General features: G+C 43.7%; 1 protein-coding gene across 1 annotated transcript in view; it reads right to left on the minus strand.

Annotated features, from left to right (window-relative positions):
- The window catches only part of SMTN (smoothelin), a 269,740-nt gene that overhangs the window by 148,484 nt on the left and 97,213 nt on the right, over window positions 1–24,043 (minus strand). Inside the window, exon 2 of the mRNA XM_082260465.1 lies at window positions 5,026–5,177. Coding sequence (XP_082116591.1) covers window positions 5,026–5,177 — 152 coding nt within the window. The remainder of the gene's footprint in view (window positions 1–5,025; window positions 5,178–24,043) is intronic.

Consider the following 24,043-nt stretch of genomic DNA (forward strand, 5'->3'; position numbering starts at 1 on the left):
ATTTACACTAAAAAAATGGTGACAGGGAAGAAAAAATAAATAACTAAAATAAACTGAGCCAGGTTTAAAACTATCAGCTGAATAAGATTACACTACATACAGTCACTGTTCAGGTATTCAGGCAGCAGCAGGTGAGCGAATACAATAGCCAACAGTGGCAATTTCTCCGTGGGGGAATCTATTGATTTTCTCTTGTTCAGCCCGCAAGATGAGCAGGAAAAAAATCAAACTGTGTATGGGACTGTTTGCTTTGTGTTCACTTCAAAGAAACCGTTACAATGCATCTGCTGGAAATTGTGTACCAACTACGCTTATTCTTTTTTTTCCAAACCCAAAAAAACAAAAAAAAACACACTGTCAGAGCCCAGTTTACATATACATAGTATATTCATTAGTAAGAATGTCAGCAGCACAGCAACATTGAAAAGGGAAACTACAATGGTATAAGCCAGATCTAGTTAAAGATTTACCTTCAGCACAGTCAGGGAGATCTTTACTGCGCGGCCTTGCTTGGCTCGGCAAAACCTCTGCATGAAACTGTCTCAGCCAGATCCAGAGGCCACTGCACATATGTGCTGCTTACCCACATCATTTATAGAGATGGGGGCCATACTACATTGTATGGCTGCAGCTGCCATGAGTAGAGGCCCAGCTGCAGAAAATGAGTGAGCAGCATGCATGCAAGGTATGACCTGGATTTGGACAGAAGTTACATGCAAAGGAAGAAGATTTCAGTGAAGGTGACAGCAGGTTAGTGTCTTGCACTTATGGGATAGGATGTGACTGAGTTTTGAAGGCTGCCCATACATGGTTCCAATCTCAGCAGGAACAAGATTCAAACCATTGGGGCTCTTTCACACACAGAGTCCACCAGGCGGACTCCCATTTTTCTCAGCGGGGGAATAGATGCGCCAAACCCCCTCTGAGCAGGAGGATGACAGCTGTGTCTCCTAACTGTGTGCGGAGACACAACTGTCAGGTCCCCATGCATCTCTATGGGGGAATCAGATGGGAACGGACCGTCGGTCCATTCTCATCTGATCCGTTGGTCGGATGGAAAATAGGGTTTCCATCCATCCAGATTTGACGGATCGGATTGGATGTCAGCGGACATGTCTCAGCTGACATCCGATGCCCCATAGAGATGCATGGGGCAACCGTTCAGATCCGCCAAAAAAAAAAAAAACTGACAGGAGGATCTGAACGGTCCGCCTGTGTGAAAGGGGCCTTACTGGGCAGGCTGAATGTACCAAGTGGATTAATCAACTTCAGTACAACCAGCCTGGATTCTCCTGCAATTAATCGCTAGCGGCTGCGTTGACAAGCCCGGTCTGTGTTGATAGGGGAACAGTGAATTTCTTTCCTGCTACCCGTGGTTGCAGGAAAGAAATCTGCACTATGTATGGCTGGCCTTACTGATTGAATAAAATAGGAAGTTACATCATGGGTTATCTAAAGAGACAGCACAGCAATAATTCCCTGCCTAGAGTATTAAAAACTTTAGATTTATCAGATACAATAATGAATTACTTAAAACGTATTTACATGGGGGTTTAGTGTTTAGAATCGAGCTTTAAATAAAAAAAAAAAAAATAAAAAAAAAAAAAATTCAACACAAACGGATGAGAGCAGAAAATGACAATAACCCTAATGGCTGGCTAAAAACGGAGACTGCAACATATTGGATATGCAATATTTAGCAGAGTAAAGAATCAATTTTTTTTCTTAAAATATAATGTTCTAACTACTGGATATCAATATCAAATGGCTAGTGCATACATATATATTTGGAGATCAGAATACTCCTAATCTAAATGTAAAATACTGCAAATAAAACCCTGTCTAAACTTAGGCAACTAGGTTTAAGAAAACCGAAACATACAAAAAAATAAAAAAATAAAAGCTGCACAAATTCCAGGCAAAGTATTAAATGCAGTTTAAAAACCCATCTGCAGTTCCACTTTAGCCCCCAGTCACACCGGTACGACTTCAGGTACAACATGGGATTTACAAATCGTACCTGAAGTAGCATCGAATATATTTCTAGGGCAGTGTCTTAATAGATACCATTTCAAATAGTGTGGATTGAGAAGTAGTTCAAGTATTACTTTCCAGAACTTCATCGCAATTTTACTGCCATAGAATATTATGTAAACCCTGCTGCAAATCGTATCGGTGTCTGTATCAGTGCTACTTGAGCCTGAAAAAAGTTAATTAACCCTTTGAGAGTTAAACTTTTGTTCATAACATCACTGTTCCTCCCTCTGATATTGACAGCCCCCCTCACTGAAGTAGCACTGAAGTCATTACAAATCTTACAGAAGTAGTGCTGAAGTAGTATTAAATTGTGATTGAAGTCGGGTTTTAACCATATACCAACCGCCCGTCGCCTTTTTACTGCGGCAGGGCAGCTCAGCTGCGTCCAGTCACGTAGTACTACGTGACTGGAGCACATGTGGTTTCTGCGGCGCGCGCTCCCACTGTGTTTGGACACAGCGGGAAGCGGGCCACGGGAGGCGCAGCAGCGATTGCCGCGGCCCTCCCGCAATCGACTGGGAAACTGAGAGAAGACCCGCCTGCTTATGTAAACAAAGCAGGCGGATCTTCTCTCAAATAGGCAGGGACAGATCAGCAGTTTCAGCTAAACTGAAACTGCAAGCTGTCTGTGCCTGTCACAGAATCCCCCTCCCCCCACACACACACACAGTTGGTAAGCATACAGGCATACATTTAACCCCTTTGATTACCCCCAGTATTAACCTCTTCCCTGCCAGTGTCATTTGTACAGTAACAGTGCATATTATTTGGCACTGATCACTGTATTAATGTCACTGGTCCCCAAAAAGTGTAAAAAATGTCAGTTAGGGGTCCGTCTGTCTGCCGCAATGTTGCAGTCCCGCTAAAAATCGCAGATCGCCACCATTACTAATAAAAAATAAATAAAAAGTCCAAAAATCTAACCCGTAGTTTGTAAACGCTGTAACTTTTGTGCAAAACAAAAACACGCTTTTTGGGATTTTTTTTTTTTAACAAAAATATGTAGCAGAATACAAATTGGCCTAAAATGATAAAAAAAAAAATTGCATTTAAAATTTTCTTTATTATGAATGTTTTATAGCAGAAAGTAAAAAAATTGCATTTTTTAACCACTTGCCGACCAGTCACGTTGACTGTACTGCGGCAAAGTGTTTTTTTCCCCGTCCAGCGACGTAGACCTGCGTCGCTGGACTCCTCCCCTTGTGGGCGGCGCGCTCCCGCTGTATTCAGTCGGGCCAGGGGAGGAGTGGCGGTGATCACCGCCGCTCTTCCCCGATCGTCGGGGAATAGAGTCTGGAGATCCGCCCGCTTGTGTAAACAAAGCGGGCGGATCTCCTAAGTGACAGACAGGGTCAGATTGCAGGGTTCAGCATAGCTGAACCTGCGATCTGTCCCTGTGTCACTCAATCACCTCCCCCCACACACGTTAGTAAGCACCAGGCATACATTAACCCCTCCCTCTCCAATAAAATTAACCATTCATTTTTACAGTAACAGTGCATATGTATAGCACCGATTACTGCAGTAATGTCACTGGTACCCTCAGAAGTGTCAAAAAGGTCAGTCAAGGGTCCAATCTGTGCACCGCAATCCCGCAAAAAAAAAAAAAAAAAAAAAAAAAAAAAAAAAAAAAAAAAATCGCAGATCACCCCCATTGCTCGTTAAAAAAAAAAAAAAAAAACACCAAAAATTACAGAAATCTTTCCCTTAGTTAGTAAACGCAATAACTTTTGCGCAAACCAATCAAAATACGCTTATTGTGATTTTTTTTACCAAACATAGGTAGCAGAAAACAAATTGGCCAAAAATTGAAAAAAATTTTGATTTTTACATTTTTTTAGGGGGGAATTTCATATAAAAAAATGTGAAAAATATGGTTATTTTTTTAAAAATTGAGGCTCTTTTTTTGTTTATAGCGCAAAAAAAAAAAAAAAAAAAAAAAAAAAAATCGCACAGGTGATCAAATACCACCAAAAGAAAGCTCTGTTTGTGGGAAAAAAAGGACGTAAAATTTCGTTTAGGTAGGGCGTTGCATGACCGTGCAATTGTCAGGTAAAATCGCACAGTGCCGAATTGCAAAAAGTGGCCTGGATGCAAGACAGCAAACTCCTCCGGTGGTAAAGTGGTTAAAAAAAATTGTCGTTCTTTTTTGTTTATAGCGCAAAATCGAAAAACTGCAGAGGTGATCAAATACCACCAAAAGAAAGCTCTGTTTGTAGGGAGGGGGGGGGGGGGACATCAATTGTATTTGGGTACAGCGTCGCACGACCGCGCAATTTTCCGGTAAAATAATGCAGTGCCGGGCAAATCCGGTCCAGAAGTGGTTAAATCACACTACATTAAATTGCGTGTAACCGCAAGTTTAGGATCTTTACAATAATGAATAAAAAAAGGTAAATCAATGCATCTAAAATGTAAAGTTTTAAAAAGCACTGAGGGAAAATTCAATCTTAAAAAAAAAAAAAAAAAAAAAAAAAAAAAGTGTCCAAGGTACACTTTGCCTCAAATGGAACATAGTCAATGTGGGGGGGGGGGGGGGGGGGGGGGAATGAAAGACCCAAGCTGACTGGCTGCTATGGTCAACAGGACCAGTTGAGACGGAATTGGTCTAAGACACTTTATGTATTCACTCCATTGTGTGTGTAAATTTTTATTTTATAAGTAATTACCGTTACAAGCAACCCTCCAGCCTCGCTTACTCTATGTGCAAGTTCAGCTTCCTGCTCCGTAATATACAGTGTCCGTAATACACTATTCCTGTCTGAATGCAAGCCTATGGGTCAGGAAGATGACCACATAAAAAGGAGCATTACCAACATGACTATGAAATTCAATAAATAAAATGTGTGGAACAAGCAGCATGTAAAAGGTTATAGTCTTCTAAAACATTACACTCCAACAATGCACTAACTGTAACGTCATAGAAAGCAAACCTTGACTACTATCCTTTAATGAAGGACCACTAGTAGACAAATACAATAAACTAACCCAGGCTGATTCTCTTTGTCCTCCTGCCCCCTCTCCGATCTGAAGCGTTTCGAGGCCAAGGCTTCCTCACATCTCTCCAACTCTTTCCTGCGTAACTCTCGAATTGCCGAGCGAATCTCCCGCCTCTCCGCCAGGTCCAGGGTCACCTCCAGCTGCAAGACAGTCAGAGATATACATAAGCCTGCGCCAAAAGTGAAAATGTGCATCAAGTTTTTGAAGGATTTCTACAAAGTAAATTGTTAAGAGAGCCTGATGCGGGGTGACTGGATAAAGAACTACTCAGATTTTCCATATTCAAAACAAACAAGGTCTTTAATTTCAACAAAATTTGTTTATGGAAAACTGGATTTTTAGCCCATGACCGCATGGTAGGAAAAAAAAATGGTTTAATCCCTGCTGTTAATAAATGATCTCAGGCCACCTGCGGAGCAAAGCAATAAATGATAGCACAATTTTGCTTCCTGCACCAAAGCAGCTGTCAGCATGAGGGGTTGTCAGATGGGGCATTGGGAGTCACATGCTGGTAGATCATATGCTTAAGAGAAGGAAAAGTAAAAAAAAAAAAAAAAAAAAAACACAGGCTTATTTCACTGTTCTTTACATTAGGTAGAGAACTAAACCCTCCAATGTAAATAGGAAATCCAGTGCAATTCAATACAGCAAGGCCACAGAATGCTCTTTTACTTGTCCAAAAGCAGTGCTCAGAGTTGCCCAGCATTAAAATGGTCATACGTGACCCAAGGAACTTGGCATAGTCACAATCGCACTCTTTTGAGGTTCAAATCAGAGAATCTGCACTTTGAATGCCTTGACACCTGCTTTACTTTACATGCTTTATACCAAGGGTCTTCAAACTATGGCCCTCCAGCTGTTCAGGAACTACAATTCCCATCATGCCTAGTTATGTCTGAATGTCAGTTTTACAATGCCTCATGGGATGTGTAGTTCCGCAACAGCTGGAGGGCCATAGTTTGAGGATCCCTGTTATACTTTTAACAAGGGGGCCCCCAAATCCTGCCCTCTCCCCTTTTGTGAATGAGTATGTAGTACCCCTACTCATTCAACAAAAAAGGGTAAAAAAAAAAAAAATGGGATTTTTGTAATTACCGTAAAATCCATTTCTCCGAGTTCATCAATGGACATAGGGCTCCATAAACCATAACAACTGGGTTATATCGCGTCTTCCAGGAGTAGGACTAGGCAGAACAAGAACCACCTGGCTACACCCATGGGCTGTCCCCAGCTGGTATATAACCCCCCTCTCTGCTCTAGGTAATCAGTTTAGTAGCAAGCTGTATTAGAAGTATCAGAACTTCATAGAGGGGTAGGTGCTGTGTCCATCGAACTCAGAGAAAGGGATTTTACAGTATACATCCATTTATTTATATTGCCAGCATTCTTATTTTTGAGGGGTAAATCGGTGGTTAATGACGCAGCGGTCGCCTGTCCAGCCCGCTCCTTAACAACCAACTATTCTTCAGACAGAATTTGAACAGTCAATCAATTTGACCGATGCAAATTTAAAATCATTCTGAAAATTTGATATTCACTGGAAAAAAACAAAACAAAACTAACTTTGTTCCATTCTGCACATGTCTTAACGATAGAGCAAGCACAAACAAAAGGAGAACATAGGTCAAATCTAAATTCATAACAATGTCACACTCATCCAAAGTCTATCAAAAAATCGCAATAAGTCGCAGGGTAAAGTTATAATGGAAATTGCACACTTTTTTAATCTCACAAGTGTCAATGGACTCTAAATGTGTAATATACTTTGAAGTGGTTCTAAAGGCTGTTTTTTTTTTTTTTTTTACCTTAATACATGCTCTGCATTACGGTAAAAAAAAAAAACCTTCCTCCCACAGTCCCCTCCCCCATACTTACCAGAGCCCGATGTTGATCCAGCGCTGTGAACAAGAGTAGGGTCTTTGTCCTTACTGGCTCAGAGACAGCAGCAGGAGTCTTTGGCTCTCACTGATGTCAATCACAGCCAGTGAGAAGAGAGCAGGGGTGGGGCCGAGCTGCGCTCTGTTCATCTATGGACACACAGCGCTTGATTGGGTGAGAGCCTGCACAAATGCCCATATAGCAGGCAGCTTGCGATGGTGGGTACCTTGGTGGTGGGGGAGGAGCCAGGGGACCCAAGAAGCGAAGGATCGGGGCTGCTCTGTGGAAAATCATTGTCCAGAGTAGGTAGGTGTAACAGGTTTGTTGTTATTAAAAAAAAAAAAAAACAGAACATTTATAAATAATTTTAAGGATTAGGATGGCTGCCCTGGTGAACGTGTCTTTGAAAACTACTTCAGCAATGTGAGCCCCAATATTTCTACGCAGATAGGTTTCTTTAAATTGGGATGTCGGGCATGTTTTGCAGTTCTACTACAACCATGCATTCATAAATGCAAATAGCGTTAGTTTCCGAGTTTACTTTCATATCATCCTCCTGTAATCTCCTGCATAGCAGCACTCAGGATGAGGCAGGGAAGGACAGTTCTAGGAGCCAATCTGCTAAAAAGTACTGACAGCAAACATGCTGACCAGAAGAGAAAGAGCGTTGATCTGATCAATGTACCGCTTTAAAATCACTTGGCAGGTTTGAAGAGGAAAGGCTGTTCTCCAGCAAGCTGTGCTGCAGTAGTGAAGGTCAAGAATCCAACTATGCTGTCTGGCAGGGGTGCCTGCATCAGGCTGAATTGAATGGAAAATTCTTTTGGTGGTGAAAGCGCTCCCATGTATGCATTAAACTGTGTATTTGCATGGTTACCTGGAATTCAGCTTTATTGCTATTAAAACTGACTTTTTTTTTTGTAAGACATGCACAAATTGAAGATCTGCAGAAAGAAACCACAAAACTATTTGTCCTAACAGTGAAAGTGGCTTTCTAAGAATTTTTATCTCCTGAACATCATTTGGAGCTTCAGGCTGTCATAGCGAAAACACGATTCTTTGCTGGGGAAGTGGTGCGCTGCAAAATATGGCAGGATGTGGAATGCAGACAAAAATAGACAAAAATAGAAGACTTAAAAAAAAAAAAAAAAAAAAAAAAAAAAAAAAAAAGCCTGGACAAGACTTTAACTGGCTAACCGTTTGTTTTTAGGTCTACTTATAGATCGGCTAGGGAAAAAAGACTTGGCAACAAAGTCAGTGAATGTTATGGTCGATTCCCCATCACTGATAAATTTGTGTATTTCCATAATTATGCAATAATTATAAACTGTACAAAATTCTACCAAAACAAGCAAACACATCAATTCACCATAAAACCCACAGGGAGCGTTCCGAATGACTGAACATGGAACATCTGTATCCCAACGTCAAGATCCTATCTCAATTATGTCCCATGTCTCCCCACGGGTTGGGGGGGGGGGTGGAGAGATGATGGGAAATGGGGATTTTGAAAGTGCCCAAAAATCTAACGCTAAATGTCAAAAATAAAAATCAATATATTTTTTACAAAATAAATAAACACAAGACCTAATATTAATAAAAGATGCCGAAGGAAATCATATCTTATGATTATTATATGTGTATTAATATTTTTGTGCCTATAAAAATATATTGATTTTATTTTTGATATTTAGCGTTTGATTTTTTGGCCACACTTAAAAGATTCCCACTCTCCATCATCTTCCCCTCTTCTGGGGAGACATGTGACATACCCCTCTGTTCCTAATCATTTAGGGGATTGTGCCAGTATTGACTGTACAGGCTCCCCCACCCAATATTCTTTGACCAATCCATGAAAGTTTGGGAGGGATTTAAAAAAAAAAAAAAAGTTATAAAAAAAAAGCCATAAGATAGAACATATCTTATGGCGAATAACAAAGGATAGAACATATCTTATGGCAAGATATAAGACATAACAGTGAAGTCATTTTGTATTTCATGTGCCTTTGTTTAAATATGTGCCTTCAAGAACAGTCTCTCTAGGACACTGCCCTGCGCGTCTCTTGCATGCTGTACCTGGGGTAACCTCCAAGCACACTTGCACTCAATTTAGCAATTTGTATATCAGAGTCTTGGTATAGATTACACGAATACAGTGTTTCTTAACCAGTGTGTCGCGGCACCCTGATGTGCCGTAACGAGTTCCCAGGTGTGCCACGGCAAAATGATCCCAACTTGGGAAGCTATCCGATCAACAAACTACTGTTGGCCACTCTGTTAAGCCTTGTTGTTATGCCTAACGCTCACTTCCCGCTGCCACAGGCACTCGGGAAGCTTTGCAGGCCTCCCAACTGAGTCTTGTCAACCAATGACGTCATTGGTTGCTAAGGGCGGGTCAGGAGTACGCAGGGCTATCTGGGATGTGCAAGCCGTGGGTCTCGGGAGATGCTGGCTGGCACCCTTTTCCAGAGGGGAAGTGAAGCAGAGCGCGAGGAGAGGAGGAAGAACAGAAGGAGGCTATTCAGTGGCTGCATATGAGCTCCTCTGCGCTCCGTGAAGTACTGTAATTGTACCTGTAATTTACCTGCATGTATTTGGAATATGTTTAATTGCAAGTATGGTGGGGGGGGGGGGGGTTTGTTTTTTTAATGCAATATAAATATAAAGAAGATAAGTGGGTTATTATGAGTGATGGTAATCATACTTATTTAACGGTAACTGCACTTTATTTAGTATTTCGCTTGCACATTGCTCTGCTGCAGTTTGGCCGCAGAGCAGGGTACTCGCGGTTTTCATGTGCGTTACCTGCGGTTTCCCATAGACTCCTACTATGTCCCTAATTTTGGTGTGCTTTCAGAAAATGCACTAAAAATGTAGGACATAATAGATGTTTTATAAGAAACTGCAGGTAACGCACATGAAAACCACAGGTACCCTGCACTACGGCCAAACTGCAGTGAGTCAATGTTAAAGCGGAATTTCCATTTTTGGGTGAAAATCCGCTTTAAGTGCTCCTGGCCCTCCAACATGCTACATTTGGCATGTCTTTTTTTTTGGGGGGGGGGGGGGCAGGTACCTGCTCCCACTTCCGCTTGGACAGCCTAGGCGACTTGAGCAAAAGATCTCCTCTCCCCCTCCCTCCCTGCATCTTCTGGGACCTGTGAAGCTCACCCGGCTGTGAAGCCACAAGCCGTCACAGCTGGGTGCCCACACTTGCACCAAGGAGAGCGGAGGGAGAGAACAGACGGTTTGGGGGGCCGCATTGCTGGACCGTGGGACAAGTGAGTGTTTATTAAAAGTAAGCAGCTACACCTTCTCCAATCAGAGAATGTATTCTATTAATTGAAAAAAAAATTAAAAAATACAAGGTGTCCTGTGAATGGTGGAGGTACCATGCTAGCAACCCCTTGTGTTCAATGTTCAGAAGGGAAGCCACTGGAGCAGAATCCAGAAGATCCCTGCTATCACTGTTTGTAGTGCAGACTATTGCAGTGATTTTAAGCATCCCCAGTGGCATTCCGAATATCAGATATGGATACTTATATCATGCCAATCTGGACCAACGTTACTTTACAAAACAAGATCATTCCTGGAGTTGCACTTTAATTTTAGGTTCCAGTACACTGTGAGAAAAAGTGTGCCGATTGTACTGGAAATCTTCAGTTCTTGTAACTTTCTGTGCAGTAATGCCTCAAACAATTTGAGATGTTATCATAAGCTTTCTCATTTTTCTTCCCTGAACTACAAAATCCCTTCCACCTACAAAAATGGAAATAAGAGGAAAAGAAAGTGCTTGTAGTCTAAAGCTGGCTATACAATTATTTTTTGTTCAATGTCCTTAAAATTAACCTTCTACTACGTAGTGCAAGTGGACGCCTGATCGGAGGGGCAACTAACAGGGTTGCTGAGACTCGTGAGCGGACCTTGAGGCCACTACTTGCTACTACTGCTTGGATTAAACCACTAGGAGCTATTTAACCAGCTACTTAACCCCACAGCTCTAATACTGCCTGAAGGCCTTACGGATGGCTGCAAAGCGCACCAATGAAATATAGGACTAAGGACTGCCCTTAGTTCTAATTACCTTGAAGCTCTAACTGCTGGCTGGTTAAGGCAGTATCCCGCCCCCATCTATTCATTTGAGTGCACTAAAAACCAGTATGAAGCTGCTATCATTCTAAACATATTTAGTTATTTTATATTTCTTGTGTTACTTGTGCAGGCAGGTGTGTCAGAGGGGCTGAGATTATTCTTGGAGTCAAAGCGTGGAACAAGGAACCCAAAGTTACCAAGCGGCTCCTTCGGGGGTGGCGCTACAGTACTATTGCTACAACACCAAAACTAGTTAAACTGATCAGCTACTTTGAATTTTCTTTTAAACATTTAAGAAACTGATAATGTATTCACACTCCAAGAGCTTCCTGCACTTCAAAGTCAATTCTTAGGGCACATAGGGAAGGAAAACTCAATCAGGATTCCGAATAATGGTCCCACACAATGGACTTTGTGATTAACATCCACGCTTTTACTAAATCTTATTAAAGCAGATAAGATCTTGGCAGCAGTATAGCTGCAATCTAATGGAGTTACGTAGCAACGTTTCCAATCTGTAACAGTCGTTCCTCAAGCCAGGATGATTGTTACAGATCGAAACTTCTCACTGTAGAGAATTCAGCCTGATGCCAAAAACTGTTCTGTTTTCGTAGAATTTTTATAAAAAGCACAAATGCTTTATTAGGTCCCTTGGGTCAGCACAGTTTTGAAATTAAAACTTGTGCTTATATTTAATGAAGAAAAGACCAAAGCACAGAAAACCACAACTTCAGAATCCATCCTTCGTTGGTCTAATTAAGTTAAACTAATAAAAGCTGAAAATATTGAATTGACTCTTTAATGGGTAGCTGCACATCCCTGATTTTATCCGGATGTCATACAGAACGTTGGAACCAAAAAGGAGTGGGCATTTCAGTACCAGTTTAAAAATGCCTAGGCCTCGGATTTAGTCAGTCAAGGACTACCAATCCTTGCGTGAGATTGTGGGTTGGTATTAGAATAAAAGTCACATGTCTGAATATTAGCAAATTAGCTTTTCACCTTCTCCAACCAGATCAAGGCCTAAGCCAGCCTAAGAAGCCAACTCAGGCCGAGGCTAAAGGTGAACATGCACATAGGAGAATGATCTTCTGTAGAACAGATTTGGCAGTCTTTAGTCAGGAAAGGATTAAAACCACTAAAATATTGGATCACCGTGATCACAATCTTTGTTTTTTTCATTGTTTTTATTTCTACCTGTGACATTCATTCACCTTCTCAGTTTGACACAAGACTGCCCCAGAAATCGGAGTTTTTCAAAACACTATACTGCACAAATAAGAAAAGGATTATTTTTAACGTAGCCCAAGAAACTGCATGGCAGATGCTCCCAGATGCTATATTACTTTGGTGAAGTGCCAATTGAAATAAATGCAGACAGAACACACTGGAATATGCATTTTTGCAGTAAAACTGCTTGCTGCACCACGGTCTGAATGGGCCATAAGTGCAATGCTTCTCTTAAAATTATTGGCAAAGCAAGTACTGGTCGGTCTCTCCCTCTCACACACACACACACACATATATATATATATATATATATATATATATATATACACATATATATATATATATATATATATACATATATATATATATATATATACATATATACATATATATATATATATATATATATATATATATATATATATATATATATATATATATATATATATATATATATATATATAAATGGTGCCATTTATAAAGGAGTTTCAGAAACACACTTAAAGCAGCCAATACAACAGAATTGCCATTATCTGAATGGTCATTGGACAGATTACAGTCACGATGTACAGAGCAAGAGTGGCTCTGTACCTTGTGATTGCTTATGCACCAAATCACAGCCATCAAAAAAGAAAAAAAGTGTAAAAACTGGTAGTGCTTATAAACATTGTGCCCGTTCACAATTGAGAAATTGACCACCAAACAGCTGAAATTTTTTTTTTTTTTTTTTTTTTTTTTATTCTTCGTTAAAAAAGGGGAAAAAATAAATAAAATGAGACAAAAAAAAAACGAATCCAATTTTTTTTGGTCTTTACCTTAAAGCAGAGTTTTGTCTTCCCCTCCAAAAATTAAAAGCCAGCAGCTACAGTATGTGTACAGTATGTATACTGTAGCTGCTGACTTTTAATATTAGGACACTTACCTGTCCTGGAGTCCAGTGATGTCGAACTTCTGGGACGGACGGCCACGGCGCCGTGTGCCGGAAGTGGGGAAGGGTACCTGTCAAACACAGGTACCCGTTCCCCCCTCCCCTTGAAAGGTGCCAAATGTGGCACCGGAGAGGGGGAGGAAGCAACAGAGCAGAAGTTCCACTTTTGGGTGGAACTCTGCTTTAAATCGTAAAAAATAAAAAAACAGTGTGGTTAATTAAGCAGAACTTCAGTATAAGCAAATATTGCCTAAAATACAAGAGCCCTGTGTATTTTTCTTTATATGCACTTTGTGTATTTCCTCCAGATCTGTAAAGTAATCTAGAGTGAAGCTTTGTCTGCAATAAAGACCAGTCATTGTTGCTCTCTCTCCTTGTGCAGGGTGACTGGTCTCATCCCCGCACCCTACTGTAGGTTTCTGCAGGCTGCCTTTATTGGGTGGGGCCTGCTAGGCACCTCACACAGCTCTGCTCTTTCCACAGGTTATGTGGAACCCAGTCGTGATGCCATTGCTTCATTTCCAAGGTAATGTGGGTTTGCAAAGGCATGTGGTGTGCACAGAGTGAATTTAAATCCTATGTGGCCATCAAGGAATGTATTTTCATAAAAAAATTTCCTCCCAGAGCTTTGAATACCACCAAAAAAAAAAAATCTATCAGTTTAAAAAGGGGTTGTAAAGTCAGTAGGTTTTTTATCTTAATACCTTCAATGCATTAAGCCCCCCCCCCCCAAATACATACCTGAGCCCATCTCTATCCAGTGATGTTGCAGGAGTGTCTCAGCTGCCCGAGACCCTCCCTTCTCATTGGTGGAGACGGCAGCGTGGAGTCACAGGCTCCCACTGCTGTCAATCAAATTCAGTGAGCCAGCAAATAAGAGGGGGGCGGGGCCAGGTCACAGCTCCATGTCTGAATGGACACGCAGAGCTGCGATTCGGCTCAGGTGCCCCATAGCAAGCTGCTTGCTGTGGGGGCATTAAACAGGAGGAGGAGGGGTTAGGAGCACCGAAAAAGGGACCCGAGAAGAGGAGGATCCTGGTTGTGCTGTGCAAAACCACTGCACAGAGCAGGTAAGTATAACAAAAATAAATAAATAATTGGATTTTTGTCTTACCGTACAATCCTTCTCTGATGTTCATTGACGGACACAGCTCCAGAATTTTCTTGACCATAGGGTTATGCTGCCCCCTACATGAGTAGGACACTAGGCAGGAAAAAGTTTTACCACGCCTGCAGTCCCAGGGGGTATACTCCCACTTCCTGCTATAGGCATCAAGTTTTGTTGCAAGCAGTGTCAGAAGAAAAATAACCCAACTCAATAGAGAGGTGGGTGCTGTGTCCGTCAATGGACATCAGAGAAAAGGATTTTACGACAAAAACACAATTTTCTCTTTCGTTCATTGACTGACACAGCTCCAGAATCTTCTTGACCATTGGGACGCCCCAAAGCAGTGTCAAAATAAGGGGTGGAAAAAAACATAGAAAAAAAAAAAAAAAAAATCACAAAGGCTAAATAAACCTAGCCAACCAGGTAACATTGAGCTCAACCAGGAACAACTGGAGCTCACCTGAAAACAATACACCCTCAAAGAAGACCAAGTCCTCTCAAACAGTAGCCTGCAAAATCTTGCAGCCAAAAGCAGCATCCGCAGATGCCAATGCATCTACTTTGTGGAATTTTGTGAAAGTGTACACAGACGACCAGGTGGCTGCCTTGCAAACCTGCATCACTGACGCCTGAAGGAAGAAGTCACAGGAGGCACTAAGTCCCTGCATACAGTGCGCCTTAACAGGGAAAGGAGGAACCTGACCCTTAATTGAATAGGCCTGCACTACCGTTTGTCTGATCCATCTGGAAATGGCCGCAGCAGATGGGGCCATCCCCTTGCAAGGTCCAGCCATAAAGGACAAAAAAAAAAAAAAAAGTCAGATTTCCTAAAGGACTCGGTTGCCACCAGGTACACCCTGATCGCCTAAAACACATCCAGAGAATGCAATGCACGCAATCCATCTAGGGTGTTTAGGTTTGGGACACAGGGAAGGCAACACAATGTCTTCATATAGACGAAAACCAGAGACACACCCTTAAGAAGGAACAACTGACAAGAGTGAAGCACCACTTTAGGTCTGTGAACCACCAGATAAGGTGAACGGCAAGACAAAGCTGCCAGCTCAGACGCCCTGCGTGTAGAAAAAATGGCCACCAAGAAGGCTAACTTTTGGGACAATGCAAGCAAATATTTTCAAAAGATGGTATCTGTAGAACCGACAGCACAAAATTGAGGTCCCACAGAGGCAAATGGAGATCGCACAGGTGGAGTCCACAGTCAAAACCAGATAGTTCAACTTGGTGGACGGAATCAGAGTGAACTTCTAAAAATTCAGAGTCCACCCAAAGTCCTGCAGAGTCCGCACAGGATGTCTAGGTTGTCCTGTAGAGCAGTCAGACTCTGCTCGTAGAATATCATCCAGGTACCCCAGCACCGCAATCCCCCGCTGTCGCAACAATGCTAACAACAGGGCCAACACTTTTGTTAATACCAGAGTAGCTGAAGCGGGACCAAGGGGTAACGATAGATAATGCTCCTCGCCCACGGCAAAGTGGAGAAATTGCTGATGTCTGACGTATGTCAGGATATGGAGGTAAGCGTCCTTGATAGCTAAAGAGGCCAGAAAATGCCCTTGATTAAGGTATGCCACTACCGAATGGATGGACTCCATCTGTAACATCTGTACCCGCACAAAGCAGTTCAGGGATTTCAGATCCAGGATTGGACAAACTTTGCCTTCCTTCCTGGGAACTGTAAACAGGTTTGAATAAAAACTCTGAAAACATTCTAGAGTTTGGAACTGATACAATCACTCCTTGCAGTAGCAAATCTTGTACCACCCCGAAGGGACCAAGCAAGCGGTCTGGCAACAAAAACGCAGGTTGGGAGGAAAAAACCTCTCCGGAGGATAAGAACAAAACTATCTTGTATCGGGACCAAACCAGCTCATGGACCCCCCTGTCTTTAATCAAACAGGTCCACGGGTCCAGACGAAAAAAAAAAAAACGCCCCCCCACCCCAGATACGGGTGAGGGTGCCCCTTCAGGCAGAAGATGACTTGTCTGCAGGTCTAGAAGGACCTGCTCTTGGCTGCAGTGGTCCTTCGGCGCATGATATGGCAGGATATGGCTGAAATGCTGGTTTTGCAGACCAAGCTTTCAAGAATGCCTTAGCAGATCTCTTTATGGGGTTTGCCTGTTTGGGTCTTTCTTGGATGCAATCATTAAGGGAGTCACAAGAGGGAAGAGTACTCTCCTCCCACAGGCTTCCAGGGCCTCTTGAAACCTCTGGAGACATTCGGATTTGCCCCTGGAAGCCTGTGGGAGGAGAGTACTCTTCCCTCTTGTGACTCCCTTAATGATTGCATCCAAGGAAGACCCAAACAGGCAAACCCCATAAAGAGGAGATCCGCTAAGGCATTCTTGAAAGCTTGGTCTGCAAACCAGCATTTCAGCCATATCATGCGCCGAAGGACCACTGCAGTCACAGAGCCTAGAAACTAAGAGAGCCGCATCCAGAGAGGAGTCGCAGAGAAACTGCAGAGCTGGCGGACCAGTTAGTGCAGGGGTTGCAAAGGCAGCGGGAAGCTATTCCCCCTCCAGATCCTGGCGCAAAAGCTTAGACCACTCTGTCAAGGTCTGGGACACCAAGGCAATGGTAAACACCGGCCTAAGGACTGAACCAGCCATAGTAAACATGTACCCGATCAAGAGTGCCCCCTTCCTATAAAAAGGGTCTTTAAAAGCCGAAGACTCCTCCACCAGAATCAGGGGGGATTTGTCCAGCCTGGAAACTGGGGGAATCCACAGGTGGGACTGTCCACTTTAACAGGGACTCTTCAAACGGGTACCTTCTAGCGAAACGCTTAGGAACCACCACATTATGTTTAGGATAACCCCACTGATTCGTGACAATTTTGTCAAAATAGTTGGAAAAGGAAAAACTTTTGCCGCTTTTAAGGATTTTCGGGTACCGAAGTTTACCGGCGCTTCCGATGCAGCCGCATCCTCCATTTTTAAAGTTTCCTGGACAGATACAACCAGTACCTCCACCAGCGCTTTTTCCATGCGCGGCTGTAGTGGAAGAGGAATCATCCTCACTATCCAAGCACTTTGTTTAAAAAAGAAAAAATTGCCAGGACAAGAGATCCCAGCAAGGAACTAGGTCCTTACTCCTGACTAGGCAGAAAAAAAAAAAAAAAAAAACTGAATGCCTATAGCAGGAAGTGGGAGCATACCCCCTGGGACTGCCCCATAGGCGTGGTAAAGCTTTTTTTTTGCCTTTTTGCCTAGTGTCCTACTCCTGTAGAGGGGCAGCATAACTCAATGGTCAAGAAGATTCTGCCTCAGTGTCTCAATGAACGAAAGAGAAAAAAAGGCTTTACATTCACTTTAAATTCATCTTCATTTGGGTGCAGTGTTCCATGACCAAGTAATTGTATGTCAAACTATCACACCACTGAAAAAAATGGTCTGGTAATGAAGGGGTGTATACAAGCCAGTACACTGGGGCTTAAAACAATCTCTCAGTCTTCAAATAACTGAAAAGATACTTACCATACCAAGCTCAAAGTAAACCAAAGAAATACAGATAGGAACATACAAACCACTTTCACAGAGCATCTGTGGGAAATACCAAGACCCCAACACTGCATGAAACACCTAGCCACTGCAGTTTCTCTAGCACTGACTGAGTTCATGTACATACATGCAGTTTAATGTGATGACCTTTGCCATTGCAGGACTCAAATGACTTTATGCACAACGTGCACTACTGTAGATTAAACAAAAAAAAAAAAAAAAAAAAACACACAAAAAGGTTTATGTGATGGCCTTTACACTGTACTTCCAAATTGGATATGTTCTGCAGACTTGCAATTTTCGGTGGCATTCCTGCAGTGAGAGGAGGTTGTTTTCTAATCGGATTGCTCATTGTAGGAGAATGTGTCCCATAGTGTACGTACAGTGCAGGGGGCATAAATGTTACAACACAAAATGTCTTTGTATTGCAGGAATGTGGAAAACTCCTGTACATCACTTCTTCGAGGGAGAAGAGACAAATGTCAGATAGTGACCTACAGAAGTTGGAATGGGTTTATGGAATATTTGTCATTGTCTCAGAAAAGTGACTGCACAGTTTGTTACTTTGCATGTTCTAGAAGAGTGTTTAAATCTGCCTTTTTTTTCAGTCAAAGCACCCTTTAGAATGATGGGCAATCTTGAGGCACCCTCCAAAATTATGGACAGTGCAAAAGTATTCTAATAGTTTACAGAATGCAGCAACATCAATACACGTATGGGTGATTTATTCCAAGGTTTCTCTTCTTCCTCAACTGGTATGCTCCTTATCAACTGAGGTCATTGGTCATAAGGAGGTTGGCGGCTAGAAGGTTGTAATGTGTACAATGAAAACCTGTGGCTTTGTGTAACTAAAAAGGCAGGTTTCATCCACACCACCGGCTTGTATACAATTTTGGGGCACTTTTTAGGCATTTTGCCAAGGCCCCCCTGAAGAAACCTCAAGGAACCACAGTTGAAAAAGGCTGTTCTAGAAGCAACAGAAATTTTAAAACCCCATGACGTACTCCTTAGGCCTCATGCACACAGGACAATTTTGCAGCTGCTTTTAGAAGCTTCAGACGTTTTTTGCAGCTTAAACATTCCCCTCCATGGTATTTTATGGCCTCAAGCACACACAGAAGTTATGAAGCTGCAAGTGGCATAGGCGTTTTTAAGCTGCAAAAAAAAAAAAAAAAAAACCAGGGCCAGCATGCTCTGAGAACAGGCGTTACAGCTATAAAAACGTTCAACGCTGCTAAACATTTCTTAATGCCGCATAGAGCGTCAAAGGGCCTGGTATGGAACCTGGGGGGGGACCCACAGGCCGTTTTATTTTTCATTTTGCCGTGGAGTTCCCGCTCAAGAGCCTCAGATCTCTGACATCAGCTATGGGGAGAGGAGAGAGGGAAGAGGAGAGGAGAGCAGGGAAGAGAAGAGGAGAGGAAGAGGAAGAGGAGGAAGAGGAAGAAGAAGAGGAGGAAGAGGAAGAGGAAGAGGAGGAAGAGGAAGAGGAAGAGGAGGAAGAGGAAGAGGAAGAGGAGGAAGAGGAAGAGGAAGAGGAAGAGGAAGAGGAAGAAGAGGAAGAGGAAGAAGAGGAAGAGGAAGAAGAGGAAGAGGAAGAAGAGGAAGAGGAAGAAGAGGAAGAGGAAGAAGAGGAGGGGAAGAGGAGAGGATGGAAGAGGAGAAGAGGGGCAGGTGGACACGTGAATGCTGGGAGACGCTATAAAAATAAGGGGGAGAACACAGGGGAATGAAAGATCATAATAGTGTTTTTCTTTTAGCAGCAGGAAGGGAAGGGGCAGGGAGCAGAGCAGCACTCACACAGCTGACAGGCAGGGAAGGAAGGAGGGGGGAGCTGTGGATGAGAGGCACGTAAACTGACCACAGTGCCAGGGCTCAACAACCATGATAGACAATGGGTCAGTTTATAGGAGGAAGAGCAGAACCAGGCAGGATCAGCCAGATATTTTATATGATACAAGGGGCCAAATTACACAGCACATGCTTTAGGGCAGGGGTGGGGGGAACCTTTTTTCTGCCAAGGGCCATTTGGAGATTTATAACATAATTTGGGGGCCGTACAAAGTTATCAACCTAAAAATTAGCCTGTTATATTTGGTCAAACATTTAATTGACTCACCCCTAATGTGATGGCTGGAACTCCGTCTCTTTGGTGAGGTGTGTGATGTTAGCTGGTATTGATGTTTCTACTCGCAACTGGTTTTCCAGGTTTGCGTCGGTCAGTCTGGAGCGCAGTCGACTCTTTGCGGTGGTAAGTTTTGATAAGAACTGCTGGTGGCTATAGCTGGCTGGTACTGCTGGTGGGAAATGTTGGCTGGTACTGTTGTGGGTACTGCTAGCTGGTACTGCTGGCTTGTCCTTCTGACTCAGGCTAGTACTGCTGTGGGTACTGCTGGCTCTGGCTGGTACTGCTGTGGGTACTGCTTGCTGGTACTGTGCTGTGGGTACTGCAGGCTTGTACTGCTGCATGGTACTGCTGGCTCAGGCTGGTACTGCTGGATGGCACTGCTGTGGGTAGTGCTGGCTCAGGCTGGTACTGCTGAGGGTAATGCTAAGGGAACTGCTGGCTCTGGCTGGTAATGCTGTGGGTACTGCTGGCTCAGGATGGTACTACTGGGTGGTAATGCTGTGGGTACTGCTGGCTCAGGATGGTACTACTGGGTGGTAATGCTCTGGGTACTGCTGGCTCAGGCTGGTACTGCTGGGTGCTAATGCTCTGGGTACTGCTGGCTCAGGATGCTACTGCAGGGTGGTAATGCCGACTCAGGATGGTACTGCTGGGTGGTAATGCTCTGGGTACTGCTGGCTCAGGCTGGTACTTCTGGGTGGTAATGCTCTGGGTACTGCTGAGTGCTTCTGGCGGGAAATGCATACCAGAGAAGATCGGCACCGCGCTGGATGAAGCCAATGCTTCCCGTCTCAGTCTGTCTCTTCACAGGCAGGCGGAGTGCATTTGATATCACTCGGCGTTTGACTCCCACTGTCAGGACGGAGCCGGAACTATAAAGGAAACATTGGCTCCATTCTGACAGCTCCGCTGTCATACGGCTCAGTGGCACGGGGGGGGGGGGGGGATGCAATGGTTTTGCAGACCACACGTGGCCCGCAGGTTCCCCACCCCTGCTTTAGGGGAACAGGATCAATTTTTTTTTTGGGTTACAAACGCTTTAACTACATTCCCAAGGGATCATAGGAAATGAGGCATAAAACATAGCACTTTCCATAGGATGGCCATAGGGTGCCTCACACTTTTCTTTCTTTGTCCAGGCACAGCTTAACTGGGATTCAGTGACATCTCATGGAGAATAATATTTTACATTTTGAGCATTTGGCATTTAAAATAATTTTATGTACAGTACTATACATAGAGGAGGAGGCTGGGGTATGGGAAGGGGGAAGTAGATTAGGGAAGGTTAGGGTTATGGTAATAAAAGGGGACCAGAATTTGGTGTTCGGTTTATGGAGGGGTTAATGTGAGGGGGCTTAGGGTAGGCCATTGTTCTTAAGGCCGGAAGCTCTGCACCAAAAAACAGATATACCCTAAGCTCCCAACATAGAAAGTGAACCTTCGAGATAAAATTTTTAACATTTAAAAGGGTTAGCTTACCTTTAAAAAATACTCCATGTGGTCGCCAAACAAGGTTTCGTAATTTTAAACGAATCCATCTGTAAAAATATCCATTTATGCTCCACCCATACCTGTAGGTTTTTTTTGTGAACTAAGTGAATCCTGCCCTAAACATTTCTGATGATATTTTTCACAGCCGTTTTCCTCTTCTCCAGGATGGACCAGCCTTTTTGGACAATCACCCCCTAGCAGTATAGAAGTGAGCCATTATGTGTACATGTGCAGTGTGTTTTCCGACAAGTCACAGGAGACAACACTGCAGCTGCTGAGGTCATCAAAGGAAACGAGAGACAGCAATGCAAATGTGCGGGACTCAGTGGCAGTGCAAGCTCCTATACTGCTAGGGGGCGCCTATCCCAACGACTGGTCTGTCCTAGAGAAGACGATAGGTGGGAGGTGTGAAAAATCTCAGAAGTGTTTAGGCCCCTTTCACACAGGCGGACCGTTCAGATCCGCCTGTTCGTTTTTTTGGCGGATCTGAAAAGGTCCCCCCATGCATCTCTATGGGGCATCGGATGTCAGCGGAGACATGTCCGCTGACACCCGATTCGATAAATCTGGACGGATGGAAACCCTATTTTCCATCCGTCCAGCGGACACTATTATGATCTTTCATTCCCCCATAGAGATCTATGGGGCAGTGAGAGCTCTGTCTCCGCACACAGCGCGGAGAACAGCTGTCATTCTCCTGCTCAGCAGGGGATCAGCGTCTCGATCCCCCGCTGAGAAAAGCGGAGTCCATTTGACGGACACACTGTGTGAAAGGAGCCTAAAGGCCCGTACACACGCGCAGATTGTCGGCCGAAAAGATTCGGCCGACGACCGATCGGCCGATTTTCGGCTTGTTAGTATGATGCTTCCGACAGCCCACAGAGCACTTTCGGCCGAACAGAATCTGTCGTGCAAGCATTAAAATTTTTGTATGCCGACAACAGAACGGCCGATTGTTCGCCAGTCAGTACAGAATTCGGCCGACAGACAGCAGATTTGCAAGACTGGGCATGCTCTGAAAAGACAAAACACACGGAAAGTTAACCATCACATGACATCACTTCTGCAGTCGGCTGCTGTTGGTCGACAAAATTCATGTGCAGTCTTTTGCAGTTTTCAACAGACACGACAGCCCGGGGACAAAAGACGGCCGATCGTTCGGCCGACGATCGGTACATGTGTACGGGGCTTTAGGGTAGGCTACACACTGTTCACAAAAGGCCTACAAGAAATGGAAAAGCACATATGGATATTTTTATAATGCGATTTGTTTAAAATTAGAGAATAATGTTAATTAACTGCACCAAATTTATACCCTTTAAAAACACCTCAAATAATTCAAATTCCAATTCCAGCATTCCCTTACAAATGAGACATGCTGTATTTTGTTATGGTAGGGTTAAGGTATGCAACGGTGCTGACATTTCTATGTATATAACCTGCCCTAGTTTAGATTTTCAACAAGATCAGGCTCAGCTATACACAGTATCTATGCAATTAATGGTTTGGTGTACTTCTAAGCCACAAATTAATTAATTGTATCTGTCACATTACAGAGCTGTTCTGTGCTGTAAATAGCTTAGCTGAAGGTAAATACAGTTAAATCTTGGACTTGAAGTTAATTTCCACGTAACTGGGTTAATCATCTAGCCAACCTTTTTTGAACGAAGGAAAAAAAACGGTCTACCATTAGTAGACTTAGAAATGTAATTCCCAGATTGGACAGTGTCTGGTACAGAGGCCTCAAGGGGCTTTTTCGTTTGGGAATGTCAACCAAGTCCCAGGGCTAGACTGGGTGGGAAAAGAGCCTCCCAGGTGCAGAAAATGGAAATCTATTCCAAACTCTGGTTTCCACTGCATTCCAGCACCACAAATTAGTTTACAAGTTGGCGTCTATTTCAAACACAGGAAAAGACCTGCACCAATGCACCAGTAAAGGTATTATACAGAAACTTTCAAACATATGTTATTTTTAACCACTTCCCGCCCGCCCTATAGACAAATGACGGCGGGAATGTGGTTGTGTTATCCTGACCGGACGTCATATGACGGCGGCAGGATAACACAGCTCTGGGCGCCCCCCGGGGGCGCGCAGAGCGGCGATCGGTGATGCGAGTTGTCAGTCTGACACCCTGCATCTCCGATCTCGGTAAAGAGCCTCTGACGGAGGCTCTTTACCATGTGATCAGCCGTGTCCAATCACGGCTGGTCACATAGTAAATAGGAACAGCCGTTGATCGGCTTTCCTTAGTTCGTGCCGGACAGGCACGAGTAAAGGAGCGCCGATCGGCGGCTCCCCTGACGGGGGGGGGGGGGTCGGCACTGGTAATCAGATCATTGATTACCAGTGCAGACCCTCGGGGGGGGGGATGCCACTAGATCCACCAGGGATGCCCACTATGACCCCAGGGATGCCCACTATGGCCACCAGGGATGGCAATCAGGGCTCAGGGAGCCCCCCATTGCCCTCCCCATCAGTGCTGCCCACCAGTGCCCTCCCTATCAGTGCTGCCCACAAGTGCCCATCATTGCCATCCTTTAGTGTCGCCCACCAGTGCCCATTATTGCCCACCGGTGCCGCCTATCAGTGCCCATTATTGCCCGTCAGTGCTGCCTATCAGTGCCCATT

This window comes from Pelophylax lessonae (genome assembly GCF_965119305.1).
Source record: "Pelophylax lessonae genome assembly, chromosome: 1".
Lineage (NCBI taxonomy): Eukaryota > Metazoa > Chordata > Amphibia > Anura > Ranidae > Pelophylax > Pelophylax lessonae.